Below are 26,703 nucleotides of genomic sequence, written 5' to 3'. Positions count from 1 at the left end.
TTACTTACAGTATAGTTATGTGTTTTGGGTTAAAAAACAACAACAAACAACAACAACAACAACAACAAAAAACCCTTACTTATTACCCCCTTATTCTAGCATACCTACTATTAGGTAAATATAAAAATTTAATTCCAGGGGAATTATGACCTTAGTTGTGGGACACATTATAAAGTGTTGCCAAAGTATAATTTTGATTAAGGAGCTTGCACATACTGGTGAGTACTGTTAATTTAGGGCAGCTGTGACTTTACATTGAGCGGTGGTATAATAAATTCGTTAAGCTCTCTATATATCTTTTGTACACAGACCTTTCTTGTATCGCTGTAAAGCATTTAACAATAAGTATTGATTTAACAGTATAAGATTGTTCACTGAAATGTTTTATACTGCTGTAAAGAAAAACACAAACAAAGGAGAAAGTTTCAATAAAGGAATTTCCTTTTTTATTTCATTTTCATATTTTGTACAATTCTACTGATATACACACACTTCTTCAAATAAAACAAAATAAAATCGCAATAAAAGCATCAGGTCTACACATCCCTTACATAACAACAATGTGGATGGTGTGAACCGTGAAATAAATAACACACGCACACGCAAACCCACACACACACACATTCCCACAGAGGGTTTGGTGGAAAGACATGAGTGTTACAGGACAGAAAGAAAACTGAGAGAAACAGCACCACCCGGGGGACACAGGTTTGCACACATGCGAAAGCACCGATACATTTAACTCGGGCGCCTGTGTGCTGAAACACACCTTACATAAATACACAGGGGCACAAGAAAAAAAAGGCACTGCCAGCAGGAACAGCTCAGGCTTTGGGTGGTGGCGTTAAAAAGAAGAAAAAATACAAACAAACACAAAAACAGTACAGAGGGACGCATGTGCTCATGGACAACAGGCCTCGTGTATCAGTACTTTTATGCACTAAATGAAGCTTTCAAACTTCTCAAGGTTTTTGTTGAATGTTTTCTGTGATGCATGCACTCCAGATGTTTTAGCAGCCAGCTAATGTGCAGTTAGGATCCGTTACATTATACGCGCACTCAATGCACATCTTTGTAAGTGAGGCCCAATGATGGAGCGCTGATGACAGACACACTCATTTTAAAACACTATTCACATTAGCCTCACTGCCCTAAATGAGAGTGCAGACACACACGCGCACGCAGACGCACACACACACAAACCAACCAGTAGGAATGATACTTAAAAATGTTCATTTTAACAGTTAAGTTAAACCTTGTCACTCTTTTTCCAGTGTCTACATAATACATATGCATTGCAAACATATCATTGGTACATCATAGCCATGTTCATGAATTTTATATATTATTATTTCCTATTTTTTTTAAGTTGGAAGGCAGGTCGATTCAAGAAAACCTAAATGCATGCCCAGCCCCAGATGTGTGGACCATCATTAACCTGCGTCTACTGTAAATGTGCAAAACAGAATCAGTTTATCCTCACATACACCACCTTTAATTCAACAAACTTTTGTCTGTAATCCCTTTAATCCCTCTTGGCAGATGTGCCCCCTCTAAGCTTTGGCGTCAAAGTCCTGTAACATTTAATATACAACCCCATCAGCGTACATAAAGTGTGTCCATAAAGGTTTGTGGTTCACCTCCTTCGGCAGGCTTTCTCCGCAGGTGGGGTTCATGCAGTTTGCAAGTGGAATTCATGCAAGTTTGATTGCGATTAAAGTGAGAGGGGAAATGGAAATTATATGACAGTTATCATCTTGGAACACGTCTGGATTATGTGTATGTTTTGCAGGAGCATGGAGAAGGGTGCTAACTGGGTGTGGCTGAAGAAGCACTGACTGAATTTAGCAAATAAGAACAGATAAGCAGGGGCTAAAACGAGCTTGTTCTACGTGGAACAGGGCTATCTTTTTCCTCCTTTAGCTTTTCTCTGTTCCCAATTCATGCTCCCTGAGAAAAAGCCCAGAATGGATCTCGCTTTCTTATACCTGTTATGAGATTTCGAAACTCCTTAAGAAAACATTTTCTAAGGAGAAGCACGGGTTGCCAGTACTTCAACTCCCACCCTAAATATCTCCCTTAGAACTCCAGAGAGATAAAATAGCACATCTGCTGATAACTGATACATCATTTCCAGGAACAACACAGTATGATTGTCCTTCCATCCCTGCATGATGCAGAAAAAAAAGTAATCATGCCTTCTGTTTTAATCCTAAGTCTATGTGCAGGGAAGATGAGCTCAGACTCATGCATAAGTAACACTTGCAGTAGCAGCAGCAGCAGTAGCAGAAGAAGAGGGAATCTTTACAAACACCACTTATTCAAATCTATCAGTCTCAACTCGAGGTGAGTTACAGTACAGATCTTTCTGTGTGTATGTGTGTGTGTGCACGCGTCCTTGGCACTATTTGTCCCATCAGCTAGAAGACAACACACACTCTGTAGCTTTTTACAGCGCTTTCGACTCCCGATCCCCTTCACAAGGAGGCGACGTAAGGGGAGGTGTGGTGGCGGTGAGAGGGGCTCATATGCGTCCTGAGAAAGGCTATGCAACCACGTGTGAACAAGTGTGCACGTCCGCGAGTATATCTGGAGCTCCAAGAAAAGTTTAGTTCGGGCTCCGCTCTGTGAATAGATCTCGAAGGTGTCGGAGTTCAAAGGGTCAGTCTCTCCCTGGGTTAAAGCCATGACGTTATGTGTGACGGGGGTCAGGGGGCATGTTGTTGAAGGGCCTGCTGTAGTTTCTTTCGGTAAACAGTGTATTTTTGCTCCACTGCTCGGATGCGCTCCGCCTCCTCTTTCTGAAGGATGACCAGGAAGTTTTGAAGCTCGGGGACAGAGAATGCATGCCACTGTGGGATTAAGAGGGAAAAGAGAAGGAGCAGATTTATAACACTTCTGGAGGCACTTACCCTCTTACTTAACATTTGCAGCTTAGTAATAAACTCATGCATGTTTCTGTGCCTTCTCACCTCTACTTCTCCGGTCTCGTTTTCCTTAAGCACAAAGCTGAGCTGCTCTGGATCTGGTCCCGCAATCAACCTTAGAAGAAGAGGGTGGTCGGAGAGAGGAAGCTTCTGGAAGAGGTCTGCAAAAAGAAAAACATAGCGTTGATGTTGATGTCACCAGTTACTTTTCTGGAAACCACGCGAGCCAGCGGCTGCACAGGTGTTGTCCTCACCCTGTCCGTCGCGGTGTGTCTGCCTGTACAATGCAAACTTGCGCGGATCGTCCAACACCATGAACTTCTTCAGCAAGCCCTTGATGACCTCTCCTGTGGTGGTTTGAGAGCTGATGTGGAGCTGCTTCACACTGTCGCTTGGTAGATAGAAGGACGTTCTCTTCTCTGAATGCTCAGAGTCTGTAGCTTCCTGCTCCTTCGACGGAGCTTGGAGGCGGTCGCCGGCCTGCTTGGATGCACCCTCTGAGGCTGACGGGTCCACGCCATGGACGGTGACTGGTCGATTGAGCCTCAGGTGGACTTTAATGAAGCCTGTGTATGAGCCGTCTGAAGCCTACAGCATCAGAGGGAAAGGTCGTGCATTAATGTATGCAAAGTAACAAAATGCAGCCTAACGATCCTGTTTCGGATCTAATGTCCACCAAACTTGTGGTGGTTTAAGATCTTTCAATTTATAGACAGGTTAATGCAGTGAAACATGGAAATTAGGAAAATGTGAAAGACTTGTTTTATTCTGAACTTAAAAAAAGTTACAGGTTTAAAAAATCTTTAGTTACAGTTATGAATTTTTTTTCTAATATAAGTGGAAAAACATGACTGAGCAGTTACTTATGAAAGGCCTACTGTAGTTCAGCATGAAAAATAACACGCCTGACAAAAAACAAAACCACCACCAACCACCCGGATAGCACTCTAACATGTTCAATCTTGTTTGCATAGTTCATGAGAAAAATGTTTCTCGACCGGCGGCAGCCACTTCCTGGCGCGTTGCTATTCTTGTGATGTTGCAGACCAGCAAAATGAACTTTGGATAGTCCCAGGTGTTAGGTGTTTGCACCTGTAAGCTAAGCTAAATCAAGGCTCCTGAGAGGGAAGCAATTTTTATCATCTCTTTTGTCTTTTTCAAATCATTCCCACTGCTTTCTGTTTTGTTTTTAACAGTTAAAAGCTACATATATAAAAGTGTGCTACTTTATTTAATCAAACTAAGTATTCCTAAATACTATTCCCAATTTAATATTTTACTTTCCACACTACATCCAGGTTTGTTTGGTTGTTTTTATTATGTGTGCATTTATGAAAAAAGGGAAGCTAAAATAATAAGGTTTCATTGTGGCTTTGAGACTGAATAGTGCTATTCACCACCTACAACATTGTTTAAAAAACAAAACCCTCACCAATTTCATTCCATTTTCTGTGACTTGAGCGTTATACTCGTCAATCCTGGCCCGCACTTCTTCCTCTGATAGGTCTTTTGTCGCTCCCTTCTCTTCTTCCTTTGCTGCATTCTGCTGTGAGGCAAAGCAAAAAATTATTATCAGCACTGCACCACTGTCGCAAGCAGCAGGAATGTTTTATCTTTAACCAGCAGATGGTGCCGCTTCAATCTGTCCAGAAAAACAAACGGTCTAACAGTCTTTGCTCAAGTTTCTGAAGAAAGATGAACCACAATCAGGAAAAACCCTTTCACCTTCCACACAGACTTGCAGACCTAGTGGGTGTCATGCTTGGCTCACAAATAAGACTAAAGAGAATCTAGGCCAGTTCCTGCAGGGTGGTCTCTCTTGACACTACCCTGTCCTCCATCTTTGCCATCCTCACACAGAAAAAGCTGACTCTCTGACTGCAGCTGATGGGCTTTGAATACGCGCTAAAGCGTAGTTACACTATCCCGCAGCTCTGCACGGGGACAGGAAATGTTGTGAATGGAGCTAATCGTGCATTCAGCATCTCAGCGCAAGAATATTGACAGCTTTGCCTCCCTCTTACTCATTTCCCTTTGTGAATAAGGATGAGAACGAGAGAGAGAGAAAGGAAGGATTCAATGAAAGGAGACGAGGGGGAGTCAAAGAGTGGGAGGCAGCGAAAGAAGGGGTAAGGAGTGATGAAAAAGCGGCTGCTGAGCCAGCCTTAGCAACACAGAGTTTGACTAGGTTATTTATAGTACAGTGGGATGCATCCTCTCTATCTCACAATAGCTTCTTTCTTTTTTTTTTTGTAAATTTCCTCCCTTCTACTGTTCGTTTGCATTTTCCGGGGAGGTGGGAGAGAGAGGTTATGTGTCTTTGTGTGTGAGAAAATGTGATGCAGCTATGGTTTCTGGAGGGAAGTCCTCAGGTTGAAGATGAAGTCACTGTTTCTTTTTTTCAATGGAAATGCAATAAGTGCACCCTTATGGTAACAAACAATACAAATAAAAGGACCCATTCTGGCTAAAACTGGGCATTCTGGCAGGGGAAACGCTGCACTGCTCATTCTTTTTGTTGCCCTTTTTATTGCGCTACCAGACTCTCTGCCCAATTATAGTCCCACAATTATGTAAAAATGCCAAAGTTGCAACAGTGCAGCAGAGAATAAAGGTGGCGCCTTTGAGAATAAAATGCTTTACTAATTAGGACCCAAATACGAGTGTTTTTGCCTCATATCTGAATGTGAATGTAAGCATCTCTGTCATGAGGGAATTTACAGCCTTCTGTTCTGCATCTCTCAAGACCCATAAAAAGCCACTGAGTTTACTGACCCAGCTGCATTCATAAAAACATAAATAAAATAAAGAGCACGTTGTGCAATCCAAGGTTAGGAAAGGAATCTGAGGGATACAGAGGAGCTGACTCGTATCGAGAATTCCGTGCAGTGGAAAGCAACAAAATGCAAAGAACCTCGCAGGAATTCCTGCGTTTGTATGCGAGTTTATAAATGTATCAGAAGCAGTGCCCTGCCCTGCCTGTCTGCATACCAGCGAGAGTGATCAGAGGACAATAGAGCCGGACAATAGTACAGTTTTCGCTCCTGTGAGGTCGGCAAAAGCCCTGACTGTGACCAGGTCACAGAGGCGCACGGAGTCTGCAGAGACATTCCAGGAAAACACATTTGATGGACTTGCACAGTAGATTATTGGCTCCAGAGCTAAGTGTTTCACTACATTAGATAGTTAGATATCTTTAGACTGTAAGTGCTTGAAAGTCTCTTAGCCAGTGTGCAAGCACACTTCCATCATCTAATGCATACATGTAATAAGTTATCTGATTATGCTGTCTCAGTCTCATATGAAACAATCAGCTCTTGCTGTCCTGTTTTCATAATTTAGATACCACGCTTTTACTACATACACAGCTTTTATTATGATACTTAATTGAGCTTCACAGTGTTGGGGAGGGCGCTTGAGGCAAACCTGAAGCGACTCAAATTTGTTCTTGTTGCTGAATGCATCTAAAGGTACTGTGTATCTAAAAAGCATGAAAAATACAGATAAAATATCTCTGACTGTGACATAAGAGTCTCTCACATACACAGACACACAGAGACAGTCCCTCCAAGGTGACGCAGATAAGTGTTGATGCTCTCACTCTTGTGAAACTGGACAAGAGGTTTTACGACTGCTTGAAATATCACGAGAGTGTAGTCGATATGAAATCATGTATCACACCTGTCTGTGTGTATCACCTGACCACCTTTTTAACTCGAACTTGTAAGACCGACAACATGACGAGTGATGAGCGTTTTCACAAAAATGCAAACATTTTGAACAGTGTGCGATGGTCACATGCAATCAGATACATAAAATACACACATGGACCTATGCGCACCAAACTTTCAGCAGTTTGTTTCAGAGCACTGTCTTTACTGGGTCAAGTGTCAAGGAGAAGTACAGCTGATTCTATTTCACAGCCCAGAGAGCGCTGTGTGTGTGCCATCACTGCCAGCAGCGCAGGTCTGTGCACGAGTGTGCACTCACACAACAAACACACACAAACCTAAGCACCAGCGTCAAAATAGATTTACTACCACAACTTATTGCATTTTTTATGATGACTGAAACTGCAGATATCTACAGCTGTTGTTCGTGGTCTCACTGGGATGCTAATTTAGAGCAGGATAGTAGCTCAGTTTTTAATATGTTTGAGTGCAAGCAGTAACAATCATCTGTGTAATGACTAACTAACACGAGAGCTACAGTTGATTCAGCTGGTTTGGATTTAGCATCACTTGATGTTCTGGACTGGGCCCCACAGGTAGCTAGGTGGCTAATAAAGCAAGCTACGTGGCGGCAGTAACACTTGGTTGTACACTGAAGGAAGTGAGAGATTTCATGACAGGTTGACGTGTTTGGGTCATATCAGTTTCTATTGGCTAAGATAATGTAGGAGGAAGTAATAGACACAATATTCTTGTTTTATTAGCATAACACGGTCTGTTTCTGAATAAAATGTTACAGGTTTCCAGGTGAATATCAGTGTTAGATATGGCCTACACTGATATAACTCATTTATTTGAACTATACCAGAGAACTGCACATACTCAAGATGGCTGGCTAATCTGGAGCAAAAGGCTCAGCTCTGGAAATAATTCATAGAAAAAAAAGAGTACATGAACTCCATTCAACTGTTTGGATGAATATGTGTGTGTTTGTGTGTGTACTTAAATGCACACACAATCATAGAGTAAGCTTTGCCCGCACAGTGACACTTCAGTTCAGTTCCTTATGCACGAAACTTATGATAATGTCTCTATTTACAAGATGCAGCTCAGATCTTTGCATACTCCTTTTCCATATTCAAACACGGGGATAAACAGAGCACTTTGCTCTTTAAAGACGCACTGCCCCACAGGGCTGCAAGCACACAATTCAGTTTCTATTGGGTATGTGGACTAGCTACTATGTTGTCTAGCTAACAGTGCTACTACATTATAATTCATATAATATTTCTTGGTTACAGGGTGTCGGGGTTATCAGTCTCAATCAGCTGGCAGCTTCTGTTCTCTCAGATCAGGCAAGTCAGCCTTGGTACCCTTCTGTGTAAGCCTGGCTGCAACCCTAACTCCTAAACCTGACAGCACAGCTGGTCAATTATTCAGAGATTATACCTTCTCCAAGTCAGACACCAAAGGCAGCACAAGGCAAGGACAGCAAAGAAGGGGGCTGAGCAGGTTTTACATGAACCCAACTGTCTGTGTTGGTTCGTCAGGCCGTCTCCCACTTCCTGGGTCTCTTTTCTCTTTTCATTTATAGTATTGACAGCGCTGCTTTTCTTTCAAGTACTTCTTTAAATACTTTGGTTATCGTTTGTTACACAATCAGGTCACCGAATGTACAGTAGAGCTAAACTAAATCTCAGGAAGTGTGAAGACTGCCAGTAAAACCAGCAATGGGTTGCTATGGTAACTAGAAAAGTGCAGTTAAATAGTATACACACACACATCTACCCACACACACACACGCAGACTTGCTCTCGTGCAAAAGTATCAGCTTTGCCTCTATGGAAACCTCTCCACTCCCACACACTGTAGAGAAGAAGGCTCCATGAAATCAGTCGGTTAAAAACAAGCAAACCTGACAAGCCAACAGATCAACGTTGAACAATACATATGTATTACAGTAACCCCTTCCTACTTTCTCACACACACACACACTCACACCTAGAGGCCTACTTAACCATGCACAAACGCCATCGCTTCCTCTCCTAACTTCTCCTTTTTGGATAAAAGTTTCGTTTTTTTAAATATAGAAAAAGTGCAGTAGAGTTTGTTTGCCGGCACGATCGGCGCACCAACTGAGCTTGCTCTGATATTAAATTTCAATTATCAGGTTGAGTGTAGTCCTGATTCTGTACCTTAGTTGTTTGCCTAGGCTTGCGGAAGAACGAGGTCTTGGCTGTGAAGAAAGTGAAGTCCTCGCTCTCGTCATCCAGGCTGCAGTACCCACTGCTCATGCTGTTACTGCTGGTCATGGAGGGGGTCAGCACTGTGTTGACGGTCATGGAGAGGTCCAAGGACAGCCTCTGGCACCAGAAAAGCACCCGAGTAGCACGTTGGCAGCTCGAGGAAGCGATGGGTTGTCTCGAAGTGACACTTGGCCACAGTCAGAGTCTACACGCGTACAACTGCTCTTTACTCATCCAGAAATAGTCTGCACTCCTGTGCTGATGCATCCAGAGGCTTTAGATCCCACCTGCGAGGGCGAAACAGGTGAACTCGGCTTCGATTCGGCACTGTGGGTGCTACCGGAGAGACGACCAGGAAATGCAAGAGCGAGCAACAGACGTGTCACTTCCTCCTGTCATGCGTGTGAGTGTGTGTGAGAGTCACAAACAGGCCATTCTGTATGTGCACCTGAGTATTCTCAGCTAGACATACAGACACATTTACGCAAAGCTTGTAACTACCTCACACGCACGCACGCATAAACGTAGGCACACGGCAGAGTGATGGAGTCAGCTTACAGGCTGGTTTCAAGTTAAGCTCGCTCACCTGAGAGCACCTGTTATGCCCACAAACACACACTCGTTAAGGCATGCATGCAAGCAACACCACATCCTGCTTTGATCCTGCTCTGTGTCTCTGTGAAGACCCACTGAGAAGGAGCGAATAACAGTCCAACTAAAGTCCCTCATGCACAACCAAGTCAATTATGCTGGCATTTATTTGTGTAAGCATCCAACCGTCCCCAGGGTCTTGGGTAAATAGCAGCAGCAGATCTCCTCGACTGCAGAAACGAGATGCTCACAGATCCCCTGCTACCTCCTCTCTGCTCTCCTTTCCATCGTTTTGACAATGTTACCAAAAAAAAAGGACAGAATCCTCACACTCAGCTCCTCTCTTTCTTATCCTCTCCCTCTTCTCTCAGCCTGTCTTTGCACCAGCTTCACCGCCTCACTCTCTTGCAACCTTGCTCAACCATCTGTGGTTGAGCGTGTTATCAGTCCGCAAGCGCCCTCCCCCTTCTCCCTCCACTCTCTCTCTCTCTCTCTCTTCCTGTAAGCGACTGCACCCTGCAAAGCATGGCCACTTCCTCTCTCAGAGGGGAAAGAGAGATGTATGTGTAAATAGAAAGAGAAATGCTGATGAGTGAGAGATATGAAGGCCCGTAGCTTCTGTATGACATACAAAAGACAAGCACAAACAGGAAGCAGCACAGAAGCCGGGCAAGATGGCTGTTCTGCAACTGATATTCGGGTGCAGCGTGCAACGGTTGACTGGAAACCATCGTAACCGCCGTAAATGTCACTTTTATGTAGAACCATCCCGACTCTTAATTTGTCAGCACCGAAACGCAGGCAGGGACAGACACAGTATTACAACAAAAAGGTGCACAATCACTGCTGTTTTGTTGCTGAGGGGATAGGCTTATGGTGCCCAAGGAGAGAGACAGAAAATGAAGAATGATGGCCGTTAGCATAGAGATTACCGTGACCCCTAACCTCAGAGCGACCCTACAACCTGCCCTCTAACTCTGGCAGTGACCCCCTTGCCAAAAATCAGCCGACGCTTGCTGCTGCTGAGATTGATGTGCCCATCTGTCTGTCTGCTGCTTCAGTGCATGTAGCAAGATTTTAAAATCACACAATAAGCTTACACTTTGGAAGAACTGTGGCACGCACTGACAGCGTGTCAGCCTTTCACTGGGGTGTTTTTCATCAGGTTTAAGTCAGCTGATGACTGATAACCTGCAGCTCTCCTCCTCGCTTCCATCAGCGTAATCAGTATAGGAGAAGAGTGCTAGCAGGGGGTGCTGCACACAAACTCTCTCACACACACACACACACACACACACACACACACACACACACACACACACACACACACACACACACACACACACACACACACACACACACTGCTGGTCTCAAGTCGATGAAACCTGGTCAGTGTGATGATCCTTTGTGTGGCTGCAGCAGTCTCCGTCCATATGGGGCAAAAGGCGATCAATTTCTGCTGATGTACACATAAAAAGGACTCATACCAACCACGCACACACGGTTACAGTTATAAAACAGAGCAAAGGAAAAAAGGGGGCTGCAGGAAACAAAGTGTCATCTCTCCTCTAGTCTCCAATTCAAGAGGCTGTGTTTGAAGCACACCAGTCACTAAGTTTATATGCCACTAAAACTGACATCATCTTTAAATGCTGACATGCTGACTAATGGCCTCAATGTATAATACATAAAAGCAATTTTGTCGTTATTTTTTTGTTCATGTGTAGCTGGACAGAGGACCTGAATGTAGGACACCAAGGCAGATGAAGTAAACACGACATGAACCGGTAATGGTGATTACAAAAACACAGAAACACAAAGTCCAAACAGCAGCAAACCAAGAATCCAAAATAAAAGCACAAGAAGCACAAGGAATGCAGGGGGAAAGCACTGAGCACAAACAAAGGGAAACACAAAGTCTATATGGACAGATGAAGACACAGTTATTAACCCTCCAATGAGAATTTTTTCAGTTTTGATTTTGTTCTGGGGTCTTTAAACACATCTTTCACTAGTTTTCTTTCCAGAGTCTTTATGAAATTTTTTTTTGGTCAAAATTTTCCCAAGTGCTATTTTTAATAGAGCAAGGGATTTTCATCACACCAGCTCCTATTTATACAAACACTAGTTTTCTTTAGAAATTATAAATTATTTCTATTTGCCAAAAGCAAAAGACATCAGTTTAGACTTGAGAAAAAGAATTGTTGATGCTCATATAACAAGAGAGAGATATACGAACTGAAGAGAGCCACACAGTACAGAACGAGCCTGGCAGTAGGAAGCAAAAGATTTCAGAGGGGTTTAATGATTTTGTCCTCTGGGGTTAACTGCAAAATGAGACACTGGTAGAGACAAGGAGTGGGTGAAGTAAACAAAGCACATATAAAACTAATGAAAGGCGAGCAGACAATCACAAAGAAAGGAAAACAACAAAAACAGGAAGTACATAAAACAACATGACACATGAGAAAATAAACCTTCAAAGTAAAACAGGAAATAACTGAAAGACAAATAAATAACAAACATGCTGAAACAAGGAAACTGATGCCAAACATGATGCACGGAAACAAAATGACACCAGAAACAACTAAAAACTGAAGGAAACAACTGGGACTGTGGCATTTATGTCCCACTAGAGATTTTGATTGAAACGAATAAAGAACAAGTGGTGCTATTGGCTCAAATGACAAACACACTTTGCTCCAATTCTGTGCACGCTGTTTTGACCGTATTACTCTCTATGCATTCGCTCACACTCTCTAGATGACCTCGGGACATAAGAGGAGCTGCCAACATTTTGCTGCTGCAGGCCTGCTTGGTTAGCCAGAGCACCCTTGTGCCTGATAGCTGTGTGTCCGTGTGTGTGTGGATGGACCGCATTGCGTGGGTGACTGTGGATGGCATGCCAAGAGCAGCACACACACTCACGATGTTATAGGTCCCTAAACACAACCATGTGCTTACACAAAGAGTGAGTGAGGCACTATTTTGAGGATGGATTTTACATAACTACTGTATCACTTGGATGCCTCCAGACTTGTACAGTAGGAGAATAGGAAACAAGGCTAAAAGCTGAAACTTTGAATTTAAAGTTTAAAACTGTTGATTTCTTCTTTATATAGGTTACTGACTTACCATCATCCATGGATACTAAAAATTACATATTCCTTTAGCATCTAAAAACTCTGATATAGAGCAAGCAACAAATAAGGTTCCTGTACACAGAGTTAGTGCTGTGGACAAGGAATGTCCACTAATTGCAGTGTGAGTGGTTCTCCGGCTCCTCCTGTCTGTATGCCGAACTGCTCTTGTGCAACATGCTGAACTCCAAATTATTCATGATGTATCATCAGTGTGTGAGATAGATAAAGTGCTTTATGGGTGTGTGAATAAAGCCATTTGAGTGGTCAACGCAACTAAAAAGCACTTAATAAACTCATTAAGCAATCCAAAAGTTAGGACATCCTGAAGCAAACCTCTACACTGCTGGAGAGAGGTGGTGGAGAGCCAAAGCTGGGAGAGAGAGGGCGGCAAGAGAAGTCATGAAAGTGGGAGAGCAGACGCTAATGTGACGTAGCATATTTTGTCCTGGGAACACTCTCTGACCAAAAAAAGCAAATGAGTGCATAAATACATTCATAAGTACAGAGCCAAGGAGGAGAGACCGCATGCAGTCAAAGTGGAGGATGGTTATGTAAAAGTGTGGGCACGGAAGGAAAGAACTCTTCCATTACCCAGCCCTGACTCATGTACACCTCTGCTGCACACGTCAAAGTGCTTACTCTTCCTCTGTGCCCCCCCCCCCCAAAAATGGCACCCATTTCCTGTCATGTCTTTTAAAATACTCACCCTGCACTGAGAGGCTGTGGAGGAGCTGTGCCGTCTGGGAGAAGGAGCTTCCTCAGGCTCTCTGTCCCTCTTGTTGCAGTCAATCTGTACTTTACTTTTACACTCCAGGTGACATGTGTAGCTGCAGTCTGTTGATCACACACACACAAAAACAAAACACTCCAGTCAGAGACAAGAACAGAGGCACAGAACCGAGGGGGAACAGCAGCGAATTAAATCAGGTGGTGATTTAATAATGTGGCCCCTGTGAAAGTGTGAAATGGTGATTAGTCGCATGTAAGTTATAAATGAGACCCAGTTCTGACTTAATCAAAGGTGAAGTCATGCAAAAGATCCATTTGCACAGAAATCTGGCTCCATCTAGTGGCTAAGGGCAGACTCACAGCTTATAAGGTGTAAAACTGCTAGGAGACTATATGCATGTGTGTAGTGATTCGGGAAAACTGGAGGCATTGATACCTGAACATGTGCTCTAATCAAGCAACTTTACCTGATGCTGACAAATTTAAGGCCCGCTGAAATCGAATCGATTGGCTGTCATAATATTATTGCTCAGAGAAGGGATCAGAGAAGCAAATTCCCCTCCAGTGGAACTACATTAGTCAGTCAATAATGAACATGTCACATCCATTAAAAATCAAATCCATAATGTAACACAGTTTTAATGCATCGCAACAACTGATGGGCTTACTCCATTTAAAGGCAACAAATGGTGCAATGCTGCCATTGGTCAACTCCCATCGACCGCCCAGCTAGAAAAGAATAGATTCAACTACTTCCCCCCCTTAAAATGTCCCAAAATAGTCCGTCGTTGTTCTTTAATTTCTAGGTGGTTCCGCGTATGTCAGCGTCTGCTTTTTTATGCCCTGCTGATTTTATTGTGGTCAGAGACTTTCCCCATTGCAAGGCCCAGCCTCAGATCTCACTTCCCCTCGGCCGGTGAGATAATCCATGCACGAGGATAGAAAAAGGAAAAAGATTACTATTATAGAGCTGCACAGACAAAGAGAGAAGTGTATTTTGTGGAAGCTCTGAGTCAGACGCCTTTCATGGTTTTTGAGCTTAAAGCTTCATAAAGGACACACAGTGGGCTATACTGCATGCACTCGGCGAGATCAAACCTCAAATCAGCATGTGTTGTTTTCTGTTACACCTCTTTGCTGCAGCTAGGGCTGAATGAGTAAGCCAGGCTGAGCCCTGCGTGTTGTTTTTCTGTCTGCTGTTCTTAGAGGAGGGAGGGAGGAGAGAGGAGGGGGGTATCACTGCGTCTCTCACACTCAGCATCAGTAACCATAGTAACAAGCTTCTTAATGACCACTGTTAAAGAGAAGGGCTTTAATTACAAAGCTGTGTGTGGAGCTTTTCTTATTGGAAAATTAGCTAGCAGTTTCACATTATTATTCACTACTGATTAAAAGAAAAGAAAGGTCTATGTGGGCATTAAAGACACTGGATAATGGTGGGCTTGCTTTTTAAAGCCGGGCTACGTGGGGAAAAAAAGTTTTCCCGTGACAGTTTAGAAGTCACTTCAGATTGAGATGCCTCTCTGCAGTGACCTCTAAACTGCTGGTGTGTGTCTGTAGCTTCAGCAGAGAGAGGAGGACGTCAGCGCCTCACCGGCAGGAGGGATGTGTTGAAGCGAGAGGAGAGTTCAGATAGGGGATGCTCTGCTCGTGACACTTTAGAGGTCACTGCAGAGAAAGAGAGATAGAAAGGAAGCACGCAGGGGAAGGAAAAGGAGAAACTCCTTTCCTGCCCTGCTTTTCTTCATTCACTCCCTCCATCCACACTCTGGCTGGCATGCTGTGCCTTTTTCCTTCTGCATTTGGCTATGCTTACACAGAAAAACCACTGCTGGTGTTTGGTTGGGTGACAACTTAAAGACGGACCCCACCCTTTTCTCTGATAAGTAACTGCAAAAGTTGGGACATGCTGAAAGGAAAACAGAGCCACACTGTAAGGGTGGAACGTTTTTCCCTGCTCCACACCTACATGATACACCGCTGTCAGCAAGACGTTGTTCACCTAAACTCCACGTTATTCCCACGCTGATAGCATACCTCTGCTTCGCACATAAACAAAGAAAGAATGGAAATGGCATTTCAGCGTTTTGGAGTATTTTGAAAATTCACAGAAGTGTTCCTGTACAGGTTTCAGCACCTTCCTTATCCCATTCTTTTGAATTGCTTGAGCTCAGGTTTTTCTTGTATGTTCAGGGTAAATGTTTGAGCGTCTGCTGGCATGCTGGTGCATGCAGGCCTGGTATTACATGTGACTCCTTCAGATGAGTGCTAATGAGCAGGTGGAAAAAAGAGCAGCAGCAGATCCAGTGAACCAGAGGGTTTCTGAAGGTCATGCAGGCGTGCTGACGTACGCACAGGCAGAACAGAAAGAGTAAGTAGGAGAAGAGTAAGCACTTTTCGTGTGTGAGTTTTCTATGTAATGGCAGTTGAATGCAAATTGACCCCATCAGCCCCGAGCTCCTCGCTGGGACTTGCAAAAGGGGCTTTCCACTTTCTATTCTGGAAAGTACACTCTTACACCGTCCACTCAGCGGCGAAGTTCCTCAATCTTAAATAGATTCCACCCTGCTGGAGTTTTAGATTTTTGCAGTGGGAGATATTTACAGGAAATGCCATTTTACTTCCATATCTTTATGTGAAATTAGGCTGGAAACTACCTTTCACAAGAAAAAAAAAAAAAAAAACTTCAACCACTGTCCACATTGGACTCTTTTAAAGCTGTGGGGCTTTTTTTGGTGCTTTCTCTCCCATCATTACAGGGTTCAGGATTTGAATTTTTCCCCTGTAAAATACTTCTGATTAAATGGGGATGAGGTGGAGACACTTTGCTGGCAGAGAATGCAGAGCAGGTACACGATACTCAGAAACTTTCCTGAGAATGTAGCAAAGTAAACTGTCATCAGCATAGCTTCCTTCTGCGCTATTTCTGTGTGTGCCGTTTCAACGTGAAGAAGGGCTCTGGTGTTAAGTGTCACCATGGATAGACCAGTTGTGCTCCTTCTTCCGCCGCTGTGAGCAGAAGAAGGAGGACGAGCTTTGATTTGTGAAGTAAATTCTGATCTCAGAGGAGGATGAGGCTGTTTTGTTTGTTTTCATTCTTTCTGGGGATTTTTTCTTCCCCTTTTAGTTTCAGTTGAAGTAATTTGAGACGTTCCTGTATGCAATCAAAAAAATGTGACTATGCCAAGAATCGGCAGATAGGACATGTGGGCGGTTGTGGTTGTTTTTTCTGTGACATGGTGGGTGTGGGAGAGACAGGCGTGGGTAAAAACACAGATTATCAGTGCGTCTTTGGTTATGGAGTATGTCTGTATGGTTCCAGATAGAGACGAGTGGGGGGGGGGGCATATTGTATTTACTCCTTGTCTGGCTGAGGATGAAGAGGTTACACAGGGGTTAGGTAGCGATAAAAAAGGGGCGAGGATATTAACACACTAATGAACCTGAAGGGAGCTCTGTAGGATTTAGAGTAGCTTTGGAGGTCTTTGGGGGGCCTTTAGCTAGTCTGATCCCATCATAGCTGATTTGAAGCAGTTATCCATGTTCTCCTACTGCGTAGCTGTTCTCCATCTCTCGGCACATTAGTGAATAAAAATATTACCGTTCCGTTTTTATACTTGCCTCCATCTCTGCCTTATTCATAACTCAAACGACCCCTCCATATGCTGCCACATCGGACATGAACAGATCTAATCTAATCCCGAATCTGAATTTAATCTGACCCTCTTACCCCCTTGACATCTGTTTTTATTTGTGTAAACAGTCATTTCATATTTCGTTCCTACATTTTTAATCTTCATCGCGGCAGAGTCTGTCTTCTCCTCTCGCAAAACTCCCATCTGCGAGGTTACAGATGCTCTGAGAATTAGCGAAACAAACAAGACGGGAAGTGGGCTTTATTTTTGTTTGGTTTTTTTTAGTATGTGCTGTGAGCTGTAAATAAATACAGCTGAATATTTTTGTGGATAATGATTGCATCATTAGTGAATGTTTTGGAATGACGACAGTTAGGTTGCACGATAAAAAAAAGAAGCACATTTTTAAAAAATATGAAGTCCATACATGTATGTTGGCCCCATAAATGTCAAATAAGCAAAATTTCCATAAAAGGTTATGGATCCCAACCTAACCTAACCATCACCCTACTATTAACTAAATGAGTCCATCTGAAGTGCGGTCATAAATGGATGGATGGATGGATCAATACTACATGCTAAATGAAATACAGTTACGGTAAAGCAGACTGACTGTACAGTATGTCCATACAGCGTTTATTTGAGGCTGGTTAACACATGTCCCCATCTGTTGTCATGAATGTAAAGCTTCATTCTGAGGTTATGTGCTGACAACTGAACAAGCAAGCAGACCTTGAGAGTTTCCCCATCATTCTATAGCGCTAATATTTCCCAGTTTCTAATTCAAAATTCACAAATGACTCTCAAACCTCAATAGAAGAACGTCCAGCGTAGTAAACCGCACTAAACTGCGTTCCAGTGAGGCAAAACTTTTAAAGTGTGCACGACAGAAGCCTTAATAAGCCAATAATAGCTTGACTCAATGGCGTGCTCTGGAGATTTGACACTACTTGTACTTAGACTGTGAGAACAGGAAGATTTTATAGCAGCGCAATAAATGTGACACATTTTCGTAGCTATACTGTGTTTTATATGTTGTGCAGTTTCTTTTTGTTTCTTCATGCACTGTGTGCTAATGCTTAAAAAACACTTTATGGTTAATGGAATGGACTCCATTTGGCTTCTGAGCGCAACCTCTGTTGAAATCACCGGGGCTACAGATACACAGACTGAGCGCTGACGACGTGGTTTTAAACTGACAGAGTGCCCTTTTTCTAGTTATTTCTGTAAATATGCAGTAGCGCTAAATTATAGCCCCGTGTTGGCAGGAAGAACTGTCAAAAGCCTCCCCTGATATAATTATGTAACTGTGTCTTTTGTTTCAGGTCAGTTATTATATTCTCAGCTGGTTACAGCATCTAAGAAGACTCCCAGGGCATCCTCCACCATTTATAACACTCTTTGGCAGATAAATATAGACTAAAGATGCAGTAGAAGACAGAATCCATATTGGACAAGTTCATTCTTAAAAGGATGAATTGGGTTTCCTTAGAGGGAACACCATCCAAAAATAGCTGCTATCTGTCTGCGGCAGCTTGTACTACTGATGGTGTTTCTAAAGCTTTTGAGGCCGCAGCATGACGTTACTCAGGTGGTGCAATGATGACCTCCTCCTTGAGTCATGTTTAGTTAGGCTCTTATCAGGCTCACACAGGAGGGCGCTCCTACACCTTCCCCCAAAACATGTGCACAGACATTCACACATAAATAAGCTGAAGTTTTCTTTGTTTTTTAGTGGTGGTGGGGGTTTAAGCAGCTGCTGTCACTCTCTGGCTGAATCGATGATTCTGCAGCACCCAGCCATTTCACTCCCTGCCTCTTTTTTTTAACCCATTCACACTTTGTGCTGATGCTACATTAGTCCTCTATTTGGAGAAAACATGGGAAAAATCAATGGCATGCAGCCTCAGGCAGGCTCACTTTAATCTCAAATTTCTGCTACAAATATGAAAGTCAATATGATAATTGACTTACAGAGGTTTTTCCAGGCAGACTGAAAATGTGCAGGTTAAGAATAAACTCTAGATACTGTGTGCTGTACACAAAAGCAGACAGCGGGTGGATCACCCGTTAGGGGTACTGACAAAGACTAACACAGCTTACCGGCTCAGTTCAAAGACAGATGGATCGGTGCGCACAATACACAAATATTTTGGCCTACGGCCGACCTCTGAGGCCAACCCAGCTCAACCTGTCTACTCATCATATTTCCCCTTGTCCAGAGCACTGACGCTAACTAATCAATGTCCTATGCCCACGTTTCCAGGTTTCACTACTTGTACACACTCTGCGGTCATCTTGATCATCTCCATACCTGAGGTGTTAAGCAGAGATCCGTTGGAGGATGATCGTCGGAGGATTCGCAAGCTGTCGCTCCAGGAGCGAGACTTTGGCAGCCTCTTCAGCAGCCGCCCCAGCCGCCGTGACACCTGACCGAAGCAGGCGCTGCCGACCTCCCCTTCCGATTCACCCGTTACCTCCTCAAGACACAGTGAAACCTGGCCGAGAAACGTCCTGCCCACCCTAACACGCTCGGCTCCCCCAGCCCCAACTCCAGCCGCCGCCTCCCCCTTCGCCTCCTCCTGCCCTGGGACGGGAGGTGCTATCTGTGCCATTGATGGAACATGGTGGCACCATCCGGCAGGCACCGTCCTGTGTGCGTAACCCTCGCTGGAGGACCTCCTGTCCTGCCGCCGGTCGCCCCTCTCCCTCTGAGGACTGCACCAGCGCCAGCCCCCCCACTGCCCCCCTCTGCCATCCCAGCGCAGCCACTCTGCCACCGGTGCCACGCTCCGAATAAACAGCCCCCTCTCCACACGCTCTGCCACCCCTCCACCTGTACTTCTCACACCCTCCCCAGTGCTCAACCCCCTCTACTCGCCCTACACTGTCCTCCTCGGGTCTACCCCTGAAAACGGTCGTCTTCAAGCCTCAGTGTGAGGACATGAGCCCCAAATCTCTGAGGTACAACTTGTTCCTCTGTCGTCCTCCTGCTTCTCTCACCGCTGCTCCCTCATCCTCTCTGCCTCTGTCTGTCTCTGCTGCAGCACCCACACACTCCGCAGTGAAGAACGGCCAGCTTAAAGAGACAGAGACCCCCAAATGCATCCACTGACCTAGCTTCTCTGAGCCTCTCTCTCTCCTCTCTTCTCTCTTTATAGCAACAGGAGTCTTTCTGTCCCCTCAGTGGCTGACTTTCCTCACTTCATTCAGTATCTGAAGACATCTTCAGACGTCACAGGGATCACTGCAGACGCTCCAAACGCCGTTCCCCACTTTTCTGTCTCCTCAGTTTGAAATCCACATCCTGGCGACGAGGAAGTGAGTCAGCCATGCTGTCTAACCCCTCAACAGTGACATACTGAATCTTGTCAGTGTGAAGGATATGCTTCACCTTGTGTGCGTGTGAGTTTGTGTGGGTCGCTGTGACGCGCAGTCCGTAGCTTATTAATATGCGGTGTGAAAGAGAAAGAGTGAGAGCTCCTGAGAGTTCTCGTCCTGCCCCACTTACAGAACTGAGCAGTACAAAGGAAAGAGATGCTCACCATTCTCACACAAATGCATTACGTTACAAGGTTTTTCATCAATTCTCACTGCTTTTTCCCACTGAGGTGTCTGTTTTTTTGTTGTTTTTTTTACCTGTGATGTAATGTGTGTTGCTAAAGTCTAAAATCCCCCGATTCGACCTCACCTAACAGGTTCTTGAGAATGTTTTCATTGGTTCTTACTGCTCTAACCACCTCTTCCTACACAGTCCTGCTATCAATATCCACCAAGGGCAACCTAAATATAGCCTGCTTGAACCCCCCATATACATACAGCAGAGTGGCAATGCAAAGTGAGGCAAACACAAAACACCACACGGGTCTTTCTGCAAAAATACAACAAAACCCTTCATGTCCTACATTTCTGCTTCTATTACAGCTAAACATATTCATCACCCTGATGTCCAAAGCCTCACTGAAATGACATTCAAAATAAACAGATTATAATACAGGCGTTCAATCAAGCTCTGTTCAATACTCAAAGCAGCTTTGTACTCAGACTCAACTTGATTTCAACTTTAGACACATGAGCTCCAAAGGAATGCTTTGGATGAAGTCTTATTCAAACTATATTCAGCTCAGCTCAGCGCTGGCAGAGCGGCAGCAGCGGTATGCAGGGACAAGAAGGTTATGAACCATTTAACACAACCCTCCTCCATGTTTTCTTCTTCAGTGGCGAAAAGGGCCAAAGGAAAGAAGTTCCTGAGACAAGGCCTGTACTGTGTGGACCACAGGAAGAGGTAGGATAAGGATGGAGTTCAGGGAAATAATACAGTCCCTGGACAGACAGCGGGCATGCCCCGAGGTGAAAAGTGTGTGTGTGTGCGCACACTTACACGGGCTTCCTGTAAGACAAATTCAGAGACGTGTGTGGGCTCACACACTCGTCATGAATGCTTTTGCTGTTGTCGTAAATTTGAGGATCACTGACCTCTCAGGTGCTCACCTTGTCAAACAGACCTCTGACACGAGAAGGGGAGACATGCAGAATAACCAATAGCAAAGCTCACAAACGGTGGTCGAAGTTCATGCAAACATGGCCACCGTGAACGATCTCTGAAAAACATAATTATCTAAAATAGTTGAATTACTGGACTAAACTAGCAGTTAAGCAAAATGAGGATTCAGATTCTCTGGTTGTTGCTTCAAAACTTTGGGGCGTTTGTTCTTTTCCTATATTATTGCACATTATACTGTGCTCGGACAACATAACCAATCAAGAAAAATGCTAACTCTGACAGTTTTCTTTTCACTTCCTTCTGATTTCTCTTTGAAGTGTTTCATTTCTATCCCTTCAAACTGTTTATTTAACTGAATGTACAGAGAAATATAAGGACATTTAAGGGCATTCCTGCAATTGTCAATAGTCATGTCTCCTCCTCTGAGGCTCTCATAGCCCTCTTATACAGCATATAATGACCCCAGATAACACATTAACAATTCCTAAAGCATGCTATGCTGCATTTGTCACTTATAAATCAGCTTACATCTACATTAAATTGCAAATTGTTCATCTGCTGCCTGGATGTTACGCTCAGGGATTAAGTCCAAAGAGGCTAAAATAGCATTTAGGAAGGAACAGTGTAAATACAGTCAGTGCCACATGTCTTATAGATGACCAGATCCAGCATATCAGTGTACGAGTGCCACAACAGCACGCTTCCCTGAAAGCTTTAATTAAATATTAATCTGACGTCTGATCCTGTCTGTTTGTAATCCCAGTGATTCCACTCTGGAGAGATAATCCCAGGGCTGGAGACACTCAGAGCTGAGATTAGTGGGAGTGCCCTACCCCTCCTTCTCCCTAGTATAGTGTATAGATTTACAGATGTATGTATCTGCTACACACTCATTTCTTTTTTGTGTGTTTAAATTAGCATTTTATAACAAGTCGTAATAGTATGTGTACTGCAGGGGTGTCAAACAAAAGGCCTAGGGACCAGAATCAGACAAAGCAAAAGAAGGAGTGCATACATTTTTGGACTTTTGACTGTTTTACAGGTTTTCCCAATGATAAAGAACTCCTCCACAGCCAGTCATGCTAAACCAAAGGAATTAAATAATAATTAAACAATTAAATGACAGAAATGCTCCTTTTTAATCACCATCTATGGAAATATCAGTAAAGTTTTCAACATTTATCAGATAAAAAACTGAGACATGCTGTTAAAATTGTACTTCTTTTTCTTATCGTAAGATATTTTAAGGGTTTAATGTTTAGTTAAACATCTTTACACTAACAGAAGGGAGCGTTTCACACATCCAGCCCACTTAAGATCAAAGTGGGCCGTATGTGGCCCACAACATAAACTGTGTGCATGTTTTCTGCCTATATGACAATGAGCTTTGAAATTTTAAGATACCAAATGGAAGAACAGGGGCTCAACGGTGGGGAGGGGGGGATGTGGGAGGGGGTCTCCTAATGGGACAGACTAGCGCCAGTAAAGCAGCTCATAAATGTCCTGACTGTCACAGTCATCAGAATCTGTGCTGGTCTTTATGCTTTCATATGTCGTGCTCCACTGAAGCCTGATGTCACATATGGCTCATATATGTGCGTAAAGTCTTTAAGCTTTACCACAAATCACATTCTCATCCGTCACCCGAGAGGAGCAATAAAGATAAAGAAAACACAAACACAGAAGAAAGGCAGCAGAGGAAAGTTAAAGGCCTGTACACCAACAGAGCAGCAGACGAGAAGACTGGGAACTCTTGGGAGATTGACAGATTCCAGTGCAGAGCAAGGCCACAACTGTCCCAGGGGTGCACGCTGCACAGCTGTTTGGGCTTCGTATGCAACAAAGCAAACACAGACAAGAGTGAGGGTGATAAATTAAAGGAAGGCCGAGCGAGTGAGGCAACAAGACAAAGATGGAGAATGATGGTTGTTTATGGTTGCAGGGCCTCTTGTCTCTCACTCCCTGTCATTTGCAGGGAGCGGGGTGCGTGCGTGCCGTTTCTATTTTGGCAGTCACGGCTGCATTTCTTCCACCGCAAAAATACCTTAAAATGCCTACATTTATATTGCCTGCTGACCTTCACGGCTGTTCGCCGCATTCACCTCTGATGTCTTCTGATAAAAGAGAGCAGATGTACAGCTAATTGGTTTTATCCATGACGAGAGTAATTGTGAAGGGGAGTGAAAAAGTTAGTGAAATTTTTGAGATGTAAAGAAACTGTGTGTTTTGTGTGTGTGCATGCTTCTGTGGGTATATGTGCTCCAGTAATCTCTCTGCTCTTGCCTCAGTGAGCTCTTGCTGATAGCACACTAAATCAGACAGCTCCGCAGTGCCGGGCAAACTTGCGCTCTTTTTCCTCCATCCCTCTCTCTCGTGCACTCTCTGCTCTTAGCTCTTTGTCTCTCCTGATTCCCGCCACTTGCCGTCACCCACTGTTTGCAACCACATGCCATCCTTTATTTTTCTCTTTCATTTCCTCCTGGTTTTGTTTCACTGTTTGTTTGTTTTTTAACCTGCTTCATTCATTATCCCTCCCTTTCCAATCATCCTTTATCCTGCCTTATCTCACACTACTCTGCAGCCCTAACCTCCCCATGACAAACTACTGCTGACACAATGCCTGCTCAGCAGACGCATACACTCAAACACACACACACATAGAGGATGAACGCATGTGCAGTAGGTGTGCAGAGAAGCACAAAAGTACCTCAGGTTGAGTTCTAGTCCAAACTGTCTGTGACAGAGCCGTGCAGAGATGTTAGGAGTGGCATCGTCAGATGCTGCTTTCTGTCTCTGAACACATTCTCACGTCCCACAGCATCAGACTGATGTATTTAATATATTGTCCCCATTAAATGTGTCTGACATTTCCACTGCTCAGGTTTTCACCAGTACACTACTGTGGATTCCATCTCGCCCTCTTTCTCTAATTCTGGTAGCAAAGTGGGAACTCTGGGAGGCACAGCTGCAGAACGAGATAATGCTCTTTCCGTGGAAGGATTTTGGCTGCCTGTGGTGAAAAAATCTTTGGAAATGTCCTTCCCTGTCACTCCGAGTCACTCACAAAGGCACATGCACAATTTTTGTGTGTTTTTCTCTGTGTGTGTACAAACACGCAGCCACAGCTATGGCTTGGCACCCAGCTACAACGTGCCCTTCATAAAAACTGCGCTGCAGGAACAAGACGCGGATCTCTAATTCAAAACACTCTGCATTCACGTGCGCAGTCTATTCCACGATGTCTCGTGTGGGGAAATGAAACAGTAATCACACAAGTGAATGAAGCAGGTATACAGCGAGTGTGTGGCGTGACACCACATAAGCCTATAATCACTCATTTCCACGGGGAAAGAAAAAAAAGTAACTCACTTGCAGTAGCCTGCTTTAACTACTTACTTTGACATTTGAGTGCCTCCACAGTGACCTGCCGGCTACACGCGTCACACCAGTCCTGCTTAACGGGCTTGGCCTCGAAACGGTGTCCTTCACCCCTTTCCGTCTTCACCCGGGGGTCCGTCCCCTGAGAGAAGATGGACCAGGCCTCCATGCGGTGAGGTTCGGGACGTGCCAGCTTCACCACTCCGGTTCTGCCCTGCGTAACCCGCTCCAGTGGAAGACCGCCGCTTTTCCCTGGCGCTGAATGCCGCAAGGAGATGCACTGACGTCCGCCGTCTCCGTTCACAGAGTCTGCCTGCGTCGCGCTCCGATGCCGGTGAACTCTTTTATGTCCACTCGATTCGCTCGGCATGACATTAGTGCCCGGTCCCTTCAGCGAGGAGCTCCTCCGGCCCCCGCGGGCGGTGTGCTTGGCGTGACAGTCCATGTAGCTGTTGCTGCTGCAGTCGCCGGTGATGTGCCCGCTGTGACTTTGCCGTGCCCCGGCGGCGGTGCCCGCGCCGCTGTCCCGCTGCTTCTCCGGGCTACGTGGCGCAGAATGGGCGGACGGAGCCCCGCATCCTTCACCGGGCATCATTCCTCCTCTCACCACCGTCCCCGTGTCTCCTCCAGCAGTGACAGACACATCCTCCTCCCCGCTCCCTGAGCTTCTCCTGAACATCTCCCAGGACTTTTTCCTCGGCAGGATGGTTTTCTTCCTGCCGCCGAGCTGCCCGAAGAACTGCGGACCCGGCTGCTGCCCCACCACACTCACAGACGCCATTATCCTGTCAAACCCCCTCCTGTAAGCGCGTGTGTGTTCGTCTGTTTGAGGGGTGTCAGTGTGCGTGTTTTCACTCCGTGCCCTGACTGTAAACTCAGCTCTCCCCGCCGTGTCACGCCTGTAGTAGTGACGCAAGGGATACGACACTTTTAAATGCCGCGAGCGCGCTTCCCCAAAGACACGAGGGATAGTAGCGCGCATGAATTTTTGTTTAACGTTTTAGCAAGCTAACCAACCCGCTTCACTGGGTGATATTGAACTTGATGATGAGTCAGTGAAATTTGTTTTATTCCAGCCGGCCACTTACTGTAAATGAAGGGAAAGGAAAAATCTCCTGAAACCAGAGAATGCATTCTTAAAGAAGAAACCACAATCACAGTTCAGGGATATGCAGAGAAATACCACAGACTGGATGTATAATGAAGCGAATAGCTTAAAAATGATAATTTAGGTCTCTTATTTAAATAGTCCGTGTTGTTTCAAGTGGGGTTTTTTGTTTTGTTTTGGTGTTTTTTGTTTTTAATGGGACAGCAAATTAAAGGCCAAGATATTTGACATGCCACATGTTTACCTTAATTTTTTTTAAAAAGTGGAATTACCACCTTGAGATTGTATGCTTCCGCCATCCAGTCAAGTTCTGTTTATGCTGCGAGTCCAGATATATGTTACGGAAGAGGACTAGATATGTAGGACTTTGAATTTACACCAAAGATTATTACCACCAATTTAGTTCACCTTTGACCCCTCAGGTAAATATTTTCATCTTGTGTCAAATCCCTTTTATATTTATGGTTTAAATTCTTAAATTATGGACAAAAAACACTTTTTGTGAAGTCAGTTTATTTCTAATGGGGGCTTTCGATTCTAAGTATTTTCAAATGATTTGATTTCTGTTTTGAGTTTTTTCGTTGTCGAGTCCGTTTTGTTTCTGTTTGACTCTTTTCAGTTTCACTATTATTTTTACTATTATTTTGCATGGAGGGGATTTGTCAGGGGCAAAATGAAAGGTTCTGACTCAGTACTGCAAGACAAACAGCATTTTTTGAGCAGCAGACTAACAAGTCTCTAACCAACAAGACAAGTCTCAACAGACCTTAG

General features: G+C 44.3%; 1 protein-coding gene across 4 annotated transcripts; it reads right to left on the bottom strand.

The window, feature by feature from the left end:
* Nucleotides 1-419: 419 nt before the first annotated feature.
* rassf5 (Ras association domain family member 5) lies at nt 420-25,758 on the bottom strand. 4 transcript variants are annotated; one of them, XM_031747747.2, is made up of 6 exons: nt 24,843-25,758; nt 13,285-13,412; nt 4,360-4,470; nt 3,182-3,515; nt 2,973-3,088; nt 420-2,852 (listed from the first exon to the last, which is right to left on the bottom strand). In XM_031747747.2, the coding sequence occupies exons 1-6, from the start codon at nt 25,603-25,605 to the stop codon at nt 2,709-2,711; spliced, it is 1,596 nt and encodes a 531-aa protein (XP_031603607.1). In that variant the 5' UTR covers nt 25,606-25,758; the 3' UTR covers nt 420-2,708. The 4 variants fall into 4 exon arrangements, with proteins under 4 accessions (XP_031603607.1, XP_031603606.1, XP_031603608.1 ...); XM_031747746.2 differs by having other exon boundaries at nt 4,360-4,473; nt 24,843-25,757; XM_031747748.2 differs by lacking the exons at nt 13,285-13,412; nt 24,843-25,758 and adding an exon at nt 8,794-9,849 and having other exon boundaries at nt 4,360-4,473.
* Between the last annotated feature and the right edge of the window lie 945 nt (nt 25,759-26,703).

This window comes from Oreochromis aureus, linkage group 5, assembly GCF_013358895.1.
Source record: "Oreochromis aureus strain Israel breed Guangdong linkage group 5, ZZ_aureus, whole genome shotgun sequence".
In the NCBI taxonomy this organism is placed as follows: domain Eukaryota; kingdom Metazoa; phylum Chordata; class Actinopteri; order Cichliformes; family Cichlidae; genus Oreochromis; species Oreochromis aureus.
This window is presented reverse-complemented; position numbering and strand designations above follow the sequence as displayed.